The sequence below is a fragment of the Oryza sativa genome, chromosome 12, assembly GCF_034140825.1.
Source record: "Oryza sativa Japonica Group chromosome 12, ASM3414082v1".
Taxonomy (NCBI): domain Eukaryota; kingdom Viridiplantae; phylum Streptophyta; class Magnoliopsida; order Poales; family Poaceae; genus Oryza; species Oryza sativa.
Window position 1 is genome coordinate 25,162,911 of NC_089046.1, and position 11,105 is coordinate 25,174,015.

Genomic DNA, 11,105 nt, shown 5'->3' on the forward strand with positions numbered 1-11,105 from the left:
ACTGTTGTGATTGTCCTGAAGATACTGGATGGCTACATCTATTTGCAATGGGAGAATTTACTATTTGGAATACGTTGGATGAATTCTAATTTAGTTGTTCCTAACATAATAGTGATATGAGTGTAAATTTGTTACTGTATGCCACGATGAAACACAAATATTATAAATTTTTCATAGGCGATGGTCGAAATTTTATGGCCAGAATCAATTCAGAAAAGACTTTCACTTGCTATATATTATATTATGTCACATCATATATTATATAACCACTTTGAGGAAAATTGTGGGTTTCGTGAATTAAAAAAAAGTACTTCAGCAAAGTCCATATTCTTAGACACTCTTTCATCATATAAAATTAAAGCTTGTTCAATTCACACCTTGGAGGATAAAATATAAAACACTAAAATAATGTTCACTTTTAAAATATATACTGGCCGGTGGAACATCACACGTGCTTGCAGAGTGAGAGGAGTTCAGACAGTGTGGCCGAGTTTAGTCCAACTTTTCCATCACATTAAAATTTTCCCACACACAAACTTTTAACTTTTTCATTACATTGTTTCAATTTCAACCAAACTTTCAATTTTAGCGTGAACTAAACACACCCATATTGAAGGCTTGTAAATGCTTTGTAGGTTATGCTACAGTTATGGCCGGATATCAGGCCATTTAGCCGACTTCTTCTCAGTTTCGTCACCATCATCACTTGTCATGTTCGGCTTCATTGGCATGTTCGGCTTCAGGCAGAGCAACCATGCTGACCTACTGTGATGACTGATGATCAAGGCTATACTGAATTTGGAATGGTATATGATGAATCCTGGAAGGTCCTCAAACCGCGTTCCTTTCTTTTGAGATCCACCCATGTATAGGAGTGACCGTGCTTTACCTTATCAGTGTCGGTTCGTAATAGCCATATCAGGGCCGGTTTTGGATCTGGTTGTTGTCGTTGGCAACAGTACATGATGAATCCGAGAGGGTCCTTGAATTTCTCTTTCTTTCAAGATCCCTCCATTCGATCTACATATATGTTGTCTTTTAATTTCAATGGTTATTGTTCATCATAAATTGATGTTACCAAAGGAGACGTTTAACCTCAAAAGTTCTAATTAATAATAACTAACAAGGACAAGCCTGTATACATCCAGTTGGATGTAGAGCATAGATTTTTTAATCCATTTTATAAAAAACAAGTAACAAGAATCGGGAGATCTCAAAAATGTTGCGATAATCTCTCGCAAATTCAACAACCTTTTAATTCCTTCGTACCACCATTGATCTAGACCAAGAACAGAGAGATTATGATTAGATTGGGAAACAAAAGGACATGGACTCCTCCTTTGGGCATGTCACAAAACAATAATACAAGAGGGCAGTGTCCTTTGGTGGATTGGATTGCTTGGTCATAGCCCATAGAGAAGTTTGTTGATGCTCATTTAATTGCTCAAGTACTGCTCATGAAAGTCCCCATGATGCTATTGTCATGCCCTGCTATTTATGATGTATAGATATCCTGATCTTCTCTTCTTTCTAGCAGTATAGCAAACAGAGTCAACAGAGGTGGACGCAGGGAAAAAGAAAATCAAAGGCAAGGAGGCGTAGGCAATGACTTTCTTCAACAATATGGCTTGATGGATAGCCATATGTGCTAGGGATCATCTTGTTTTTCCTCTTCTTTTTTGTTTGTAAGGTAATGTATATTGCGCACATACAGACGTACATGTGCATGCATATATAGATACAATTTTTTGCATTCGGATCATACGGACGAGGATGCACATCATCTTCCAAGCAAGGTGCGTGACAAACTATCTTCAGTAACATGCATCTTAATTTCAACTCAACGGATGTGGTTTCGGCTCCCCTTCTAGGATGTACTTTCTCCGTCCCAAAATAAATCAACCTCATACGGGATGTGGCACATACTAGTACGATGAATCTGGATACAACACAAAGATATCCGGATTCATCATACTAGAATGTGTTACATCATATACGAGATTGGTTTATTTTGAGACGAAGGGAGTAGACTATAGTGCCAATCATGATCATCATTACCCCACCCAACCACACACACATAAAATACCACCATAGACAAAGTCACCGTAACGGCACCACCAATTCAACACTTAGTTATGTTAACATGCTCGTACGTGAAATTCTGCAAGCGATGTGTGGTGGAATGCCATCGAAGGCGACGTCCTCATTGCCTAGCTAGGTTCCTTGTATTATTATTGGGAATCCATTTTTTTCTCCACCATTGTGGTGCCTTTGACGCATCTCCTCCTTCACCCTAAGCATATATATCTAGTACTCACGTACTACTTCCACCACTGCACCCGTGCTAACCTATAAGTCTGCATTCATCTGACCTACTACAAATTCTCTAGAAGGAATCCAACTCCTATCTAAAATTAACCGTGTCGTTGTAAGGTTTTTGGGTCCGGTTTCCTTTATAAACTGAATCAATTCTTTTATTTTATAGTGCATTGCAAGAGCTCTATTCCTGTTCCCTCGGAGAAAAGAATACCATTTTTTTTAGAATACCATTTGTCCACCTTCAATTGTTGGGTGCAAGATACTCTTCCGGTTATCCTCCTAGCATCACCCTGAGCGAAACCTCACATGCCAATGGTGAATAAATGACTTCGCTAATCGCTAACAAATACATACTGATGCCCTGTTATACGTTATGCATAAATAGATTTAGGGCTTCATCTTTTTGCTTATGCTTATATTTATTAGCCAAAATTTGAATTTTCAATCTTAAATTTAGAGTTGATTTTGAGGTTTTTTTTCATTGTAGTTTATTTTTCAGCCTTTGTTTTTTGATTGTTAAGAACACGTATGTAAAAGTTTTATTCACGAATTATTTTTCATTTGTAAATATGTCGTTTGGTAGAGCTATTAAACTGTAATGGCGTGTTCTAAGAGATTAATAGAGTTGGTATGGATTATTTGGGCCGCACTTCTAAAATACGTTTTTTAAAAGTTATTTGTTCGCTTTTTATAATATTTAGTTCATCGTTATGAACTGATATTTTTTTCTCTATATCCATAATCTATCAAAATCATCATCACCATGCCCATAAGTTACATGTTGAACCATTCTAATGCATACTGCTAATACCCCTAACACCCATTGCTTTGCTCCTTGACTCAAAGCCAAGATCAAAGATGCTCTCAGATCATAGTCTTTAGGTCAGCTATCAGCTCCTCTACTTAAACCTTGAACAGTGTTTGTCCCACTAATACAGTAGTAGTAATTCAATGTGCAGTGTACTAATACTAGTGGTAGACTGACTGAGCAGTGGGCCCCACACGGTAACTGGCAGTGTCAGTGACCCGTAGCCGCGGCGGTTGACCCCTCCAACCCTCTCTCATCTCCTCCTATATTTATTCTTCTTTTCCACTCTTCTCCAACTCCTCCTCCTCAATTCCATGGCGATGGCCACCACCCACCACTTACCCGGCTGAGCCAAGCCACCCCCAAGAACACGAGGGAGAGGGATACAAACAATTTCAAAGAGATTCAGTTGATCTCATCATCCAAGATTCAAGAAGACGAGACAGGCAAAGAAGAGGAAGAATTCTGTTCAATTGCAATTGATTTCATCATCCAAGATCCAAGAAGACGAGGCAGAGAATAGAAAGAATTCTGTTCGATTGCAATTGATTTCATCATCCCAAGATCCAAGAAGAAGAAGAGGCAGGGAAAGAATTGTGTTGGATTGATTTTGAAGAAGTGGAGGCATGGAGAGGCTGTTCGAGGAGCTGGCGGGGGAGGCGGTGAAGGAGCTGCTGCGGGCGGTGAGGGGGACGTTCTTCTGCAGGTCGACGGCGGAGCGGCTGCGCCGGAACGTGGAGCCGCTGCTGCCGCTGGTGCAGCCGCAGGCGGCGCAGGGGGGAGGAGGGTGGGGGCACGGGCGGAGCGCCGGCGAGCTGGCGGAGCTGGCGGCGCAGCTGAGGGAGGCGCTGGAGCTGGCGCGGCGCGCCGCGTCGGCGCCGCGGTGGAACGTGTACCGCACCGCCCAGCTGGCCCGCCGGATGGAGGCCGCCGACACCGCCATCGCGCGCTGGCTCTCCCGCCACGCCCCCGCCCACGTGCTCGACGGCGTCCGCCGCCTCCGCGACGAGGCCGACGCCCGCATCGGCCGCCTCGAGCGCCGCGTCGAGGAGGTCGCCGCCGCGCAGCAGCAGCAGCAGGCCGCGGCCACCGCCCTTCCACCCCCCGCCATCTCCCTCCCCTTCGCTCTCCCCCCACCACCTCCGCCGCCCAAGGCCATGGCGATGATGGCCATGGATACGCCACCGACCAAGGGCATGGCGGTGGGGATGGAGGTGGAGCTCCCGTTCCCGGACGACGAGGAGGACGAGAGCATGGTCGGCGGCGGCGTGAGGGTGGGCAAAGAGAAGGTGAAGGAGATGGTGATGAGCGGCGGCGGCGGCGGGTGGGAGGCCGTCGGAATCTGCGGCATGGGCGGCAGCGGCAAGACCACGCTCGCCATGGAAATCTTCAAGGATCACAAAATCCGAGGTAACCAACAAATCATCATCAAATTTTGCGTGTTTTTTGCAAAAATTATTCGATTCGATTCGATTCCTCGTGTGAAAAAAAGGAAAAGAGAAGGGTTTCACATCTTTTTCCTTCAATTATTGTGGCGGCTTAGGGTGTAAAACCTGCAAAATTATTGTGTGCTTTTTGTGCGCAATTAGGTAAAGTTGAGGTTGATGCTTCCGTCTTGTTCTTCACTACTGCTACCTGCTTGGTCAAAATTGGCGCTTTGACCAAGCTTAAGTGTGATGTGTACGATCCTAATGGGATTAGATTGCTGGTGGAGCACACAATTACGCCACACGGCCTAACTTTTTTGGAGATGCTGTGAAAAATTATTTTTGGTCCAAATTGAGTAGTAACTCGTTTTCTGTTCATGGCCTTTTGCCTTGAAATCATGGCATGGTATGTTCTTGCTTAGATTCAGATTGAAATTATGAGATTTGCCTAGTGTTCATTGGCATGGTTTAATACAAACCCCGGTATGATCATCTGTAAGTGCAAAGGGAGTTATAATTAGTATGTTGGTGAACTCATTCGGCTCAACGTAGCAACTTGTGTTCATGGTGCCAATTTTAATCAACATAACATTAGAACTTTCTTCGAATTTATTCGCCTTTTTCCTAATTGATCTGAGCAACCCCTTGGATTTTGCGTTAATTGTTTGCCATCAAGATCTGTTCACAAAAGACAGTTGTATTTGATCCTTTGCTGGTTTCTCTGGAAAGGTTTGCATGCTTTATTGTTTTTCATGGTGCTAACATATTTCGTTCTTGTTTCTGTAGGCTACTTCAGCGATAGAGTCTTCTTTGAGACGATCTCGCAGTCCGCAAATCTGGACACTATCAAGATGAAGCTATGGGAGCAGATCAGTGGAAACCTTGTGCTCGGTGCGTACAACCAGATCCCAGAATGGCAACTCAAGTTGGGGCCAAGGGACAAAGGACCTGTTCTTGTTATCCTTGATGATGTCTGGTCTCTCTCACAGCTAGAGGAGCTCATCTTCAAGTTCCCTGGGTGCAAGACACTTGTAGTATCAAGGTTCAAGTTCCCCTCGTTGGTCACCCGGACTTACGAAATGGAGTTGCTCGATGAGGAGGCGGCTCTTTCTGTCTTCTGTCGTGCTGCCTTTGATCAGGAGTCCGTTCCTCGGACCGCTGACAAGAAACTGGTTCGGCAGGTTGCTGCAGAGTGCAGAGGACTTCCTCTAGCACTGAAGGTTATCGGTGCGTCGTTGCGGGATCAGCCTCCTAAGATATGGTTGAGTGCGAAGAACCGGTTGTCGCGAGGAGAGACTATATCTGACTCTCATGAGACCAAACTCCTGGAGAGGATGGCCGCAAGCATCGAGTGCTTGTCAGGGAAGGTTAGAGAATGTTTCCTTGATCTGGGTTGCTTTCCGGAGGATAAGAAGATCCCACTGGATGTGTTGATCAATATATGGATGGAGATTCATGATCTTGATGAGCCGGATGCCTTCGCCATCTTGGTTGAGCTATCAAACAAGAATCTTCTCACCCTAGTTAATGATGCACAGTATGTACAGCTTGCCCTGTATTTCCTTTCAAAGCCTTTAATAATTTGGATGCGACAAAAGGACGGATTTGACATTTGGTTACTCTATGCAGGAACAAAGCCGGCGATTTGTACAGCAGCTACCATGACTTCTCGGTTACACAACATGATGTATTGAGGGATCTAGCGCTTCACATGAGTGGTCGTGATGCTCTGAACAACCGGAGACGGCTGGTGATGCCAAGAAGAGAAGAATCACTACCGAAGGATTGGCAGAGGAATAAGGACACTCCGTTCGAAGCTCAGATAGTTTCCATTCATACAGGTGATTCATTGGCTATTAACTACACTTTCATCTTTTTTTTTCTTGCTATGAGAAAAAAAAATACCATCTAATTTGTTTAACTGATGCTTAATCCTTCAAGGTAATACATAAAGTTCCATTTGTTATTAGTATTACCTGATCTTGTGAAATATTTCCCTTATTTAAAGTTCTATGGTAGTGTTACTTGCAATTATTTGTGTTTCCCCTTTGGACAAAATAATCTGACCAATTGGTTTCAATCTTCAGGTGAGATGAAAGAATCTGACTGGTTCCAGATGAGCTTCCCCAAGGCCGAAGTGCTTATCCTCAACTTCGCGTCAAGTGTATACTATCTCCCACCATTCATTGCAACCATGCAGAACTTGAAAGCCCTGGTGCTGATCAACTATGGCACCATCAGTGCAACCCTTGATAACCTATCCGCCTTCACCACGCTCAGTGACCTGAGGAGCCTTTGGCTTGAGAAGATCACACTTCCACCGCTACCAAAAACCACAATCCCACTGAAGAACCTGCGCAAGATATCCCTTGTCCTCTGTGAGCTGACCAACAGTCTGAGAGGATCAAAGGTGGATCTCTCGATGACATTCCCGCGCCTATCCAACCTCACCATTGACCACTGCATAGACCTGAAGGAGCTACCATCTAGCATATGTGAAATCAGTTCCCTGGAGAGCATCTCCATCTCAAACTGCCATGACCTCACAGAGCTTCCATATGAGCTGGGCAAGCTGCATTGCCTGAGCATCCTAAGGGTATACGCCTGCCCGGCTCTGTGGCGGCTCCCGCCTTCGGTATGCAGCCTGAAGAGGCTGAAATACCTCGACATTTCGCAGTGTGTCAACCTGACGGACCTCCCTGAGGAGCTCGGTCACCTGACAAGCCTGGAGAAGATCGACATGCGAGAATGCTCGCGACTGAGGAGCCTCCCGAGGTCGTCCTCATCGCTCAAGTCCCTCGGGCACGTCGTGTGCGACGAGGAGACGGCGTTGCTGTGGAGGGAAGCTGAGCAGGTCATCCCAGACCTCCGGGTTCAGGTAGCAGAAGAGTGTTATAACCTGGACTGGCTTGTAGACTGATGTTCCTGGATGCTTTTGGCTCCAAGCTCACCTTTGTACAGATGATGTGTATATTTTTCCCTGTCTAATACAGGATGGAGGAACAATCCACTCTGCAATTTTGACATGTTCAGTGTTCATGCAACTGACTCTCCAGCAGCAGCCAAAGCTTGCTGAGAAAATAGAACCATAGAATTAATAGAGATTTTTTCTTCTTGGCACAAAGCATATTTACATACACATAGCAAATACATTAACCAATACATCTCTTCTGTCTCTCTGTTTAATACAATACAGAACTAGGTTCCATACAATGCTTCTCATTTCTCAGTGTTCCCAAGAAACAGTCTTGCATGATATCATCCGGTGCTAAATTTTTGGCACAACATACATAATTACATACTACACAATCTGCTGCAACTCAGCTGCAGTATGGTTCATCAGAAATTCAGACTCAAGAACTAATAGGCAGCAGAGCCTGCTTCCTAGTAGCCTGAACACAGATCTCTTCTGGAGCTCTACCTGCTCTGAAACAAGCTGATTTTCAGTGCAGTTTCATTGCAAATGTTGAGATGATTACATGGCATATACGATCTCTCCGCTGCTCTCAATGTCAAGGTCAAGGTCCGAGTCCATATCCTCCATGTCGTCGTCGAGGTCAAGGCTGTCAGTCAAGAACTGGTTGATTCCACTGGTGCCTGCTGCTGGAATTGTTGCTTCTGCCAGTATCTGCATGATCTCGTTCATATTCTGCATCGGCTGGTCAGGCTCCTCGTACTGATTGCTAACCATGCCATCATCCATGAGGTCAGCCGGGATGTTCTTCATGAACCATGGGTGGTTCTTTATCTCAGGCATGGTGATCCTCTGCAAGAGCAAATGATTGCATATGTTGTCTCACATCAGAGCTGAATAATTGAAGATTGTGTGGCAGGAATAGAATTGGTACTCACACTAGCTGGGTTGCCAACAAAAATCCTCGTAATGAGATCGCGGCACTCCGGAGATATGTGGACATAGTCTGGAATTGAGTACTGAACACCCAATATTTTCTGCAAATTGAGATCAGTATTTAGACATTATTTATCTAAAAAAAGTATTTAGGCATTACTATTTAGCTGGCTGATTATAACTGTAAATTGTGGTGCTGCAAAGCTGAATGGTTGGCAAGGATACCTGAATTGTCTTTCTGAAGTTCTTGGGATCTTCAGGATCCTCGAAAGGGTATGCGCCAACCAACATCACGTAGAGCGTCACACCGCATGACCAAACATCGGCAATCTCCATCCAAAGACAAATTATTAGGGATTGAGCTAACTAATGCATTAAAAGGGTTACTTCACAAGACCATACACTACCCATGCCATTGAAACATGGATCAACACCTTTACAACACAATGGCAGCTTCTATTGTCGAGCAAAAGGCATAGAAGTTGGGCAGCTGCTGGTATCAGTGTATCTTTGCATGCAGGATGGCAACTTTTAAAGCACAAAGGGGATAGATAATACCTTTCCATCGTATTCTTTCTTGAGCAAAACTTCTGGAGCAATATAAGCTGGAGTTCCAACTGTTGATTTTGGTTGTGAATGAAGAACCGATGACTGCAAAATCAGAAAGCAACAGTACAATATTATCCAGGCAGCAATCACATCGAGAAAAATCTAGCGAAAGTTCTCTCTTCTTTTCACTACTACAGAAAGTAATTTAAGCCACATTGTGCACCCTAAATGTCTTGTGGATACTATCTACCTTCAGATCATCAAATCAGTATCACATAGTATTGCCAAATGATCAAAGTAATCCCAACTAAAAGCATAGCAAAAATAAATAGAAAAACATTAGTACCTTCGAGTAACCAAAGTCACATATCTTCAAGCGAGGAGCAGTACTTCCATCTAGCAGAGTGTTCTCCAGCTTTAAGTCACGATGGCATACTTGCTGAACAATGCAAAAACACATTAACAAAATCGCTTCAGCTCAATGCAGCAAACCGCTTATAGTTATAGACAAGCGAAAATCACACGGTAACTTTGAAATCAAAATGATACTGTACCATGGAATGGCAGTAGCTAACTCCAGATATCAGCTGCTGGAAGAAGAAACGAGCCTGAAAGTACACCAAAAGTTCAGAGTTAGCCAATACAACAGTACAATACAGATACTACACAATTATTGGTGAAAGAAATAGACATGATCATAGTGTATCAGGACAGTGATATCGACCTCGTCCTCGCTGAAGCGGCCGGCGCTGCAGATGCGCTCGAAGAGCTCGCCGCCGGAGGCGTACTCCATGACGATCGCGAGATGCGTCGGCGTCAGAATAACCTGAAAAGATTCGTCAGAGTCGGAATTGCAAACGAAACAAGAAGGAACAAACAAAGGTGTCCTTTTACATCATTCAGCATCAGCAATCAGCATGATCTCCAAAGAAGAGAGGAGGAAGAGGAGAATCGTGTCATGGTCACCTCCTTGAATCGGATGATGTTGGGGTGGCGCAGCGACCTGTGGTTGATGATCTCCCTCTGCACGTTCTCGTCAATCTGCAGTCGAATTCCACGGTCGATCAAACCAGCTTTGATTTTACCCTTTTTTTTCTTCTCAATTTTGCTAAGCTAAGCTCGCAGCAAAGAAAAGAGAGGAAGGAAAGAGAACCTTCTCGCCGCGGTCGATGTACTTGACGGCGACGAGGTCGCCGGAGGCGCGGTTGCGCATGAGGCGGGCGACGCCGAAGTTCCCCGACCCGATCTCCTTCACCAGCTCGTACCTGTCACCGTCGTGCATTATCGGCATCTCCATCCCCAGCGGCCCCGCCGCCGCCCTCTCCATCGCTTCCGCCGGCGACCAAACGAACACAAACGCAAACCTCGATCCGACTCAACACGCCACCTCCTCCCCTCTTCTTCCTCCTCCTCCTCCTCCGATCTCGTGATCTCTCTCTCTCTCTCTCTCTCTCTCTCTCTCTCTTCCCCTCTCGCTTGCTCGTGTTCTTGATTTTTTTTTTCTCGCTGTTGTTTTTTTTTCTCCTTTTGCTCCCGCGCTTTTTCTTATTGCCGCGGGAAAGTGGGGGAAGACGAAGCAAAGGACGTTATCCACATACGAATCCTAAACCCACCCAACTACCTACCCACTCTATCACTTACACGTGGGTCCCGCATGACACCGGGCCCACATGTCATTGTGATTGCTCGTCGACGTTCAGGTGAGAAAAAACATCCCGGGATGCTGGGACGGATGCTTATTCTACCCGCATCCTCGGGTGGGTGGCTGACAGGTGGGCCCGACTGATGGTGGGGCTCACAGGTCGGTGGCGGGTGGGGATGACGGAGGGAGGCGGGGAAAAAGCGGCCGGAAATATCTCGCGGTGGGGCCGAAAAGCGCCAAGGGGTGGTTAATTACCATCGTGCCCTCGCGCGTCTGGAGCAGTCGGATGGAGATCGGACGGTGTACATGGGTTGACTTTTTTTATAGGGTTGTTGATATTTCCTTGGACGGCTGCGATCGGATTGGCGGCTACGCGGCCACAAGGACGGTGAGGGTATTTCAGTCATATCATCATCGTCTGCCGCTGCTCTTTAATTGGGCTGGTGACTGTAGATTTTAAGCCCAATTTGGGATGAGCATATTATGGGCCTATTTGAGAAGCCCAGATAT

At 45.3% G+C, this 11,105-nt stretch overlaps 2 protein-coding genes across 2 annotated transcripts; one reads left to right on the plus strand and one right to left on the minus strand.

The window, feature by feature from the left end:
- The first annotated feature begins 3,421 nt into the window (after nucleotides 1-3,421).
- LOC4352659 (putative disease resistance protein At5g47280) lies at nucleotides 3,422-7,678 on the plus strand. The gene is made up of 4 exons (XM_015764352.3): nucleotides 3,422-4,537; nucleotides 5,341-6,091; nucleotides 6,184-6,395; nucleotides 6,642-7,678. The coding sequence occupies exons 1-4, from the start codon at nucleotides 3,754-3,756 to the stop codon at nucleotides 7,472-7,474; spliced, it is 2,580 nt and encodes an 859-aa protein (XP_015619838.1). The 5' UTR covers nucleotides 3,422-3,753; the 3' UTR covers nucleotides 7,475-7,678.
- Nucleotides 7,645-10,490, minus strand: LOC4352660 (serine/threonine-protein kinase SAPK9-like). Its single transcript, NM_001404738.1, has 9 exons — nucleotides 10,107-10,490; nucleotides 9,920-9,994; nucleotides 9,678-9,779; nucleotides 9,508-9,561; nucleotides 9,300-9,392; nucleotides 8,963-9,055; nucleotides 8,630-8,734; nucleotides 8,407-8,505; nucleotides 7,645-8,320 (listed from the first exon to the last, which is right to left on the minus strand). Exons 1-9 carry the CDS (start codon nucleotides 10,278-10,280, stop codon nucleotides 8,030-8,032), a joined length of 1,086 nt encoding a protein of 361 aa, NP_001391667.1. The 5' UTR covers nucleotides 10,281-10,490; the 3' UTR covers nucleotides 7,645-8,029.
- Between the last annotated feature and the right edge of the window lie 615 nt (nucleotides 10,491-11,105).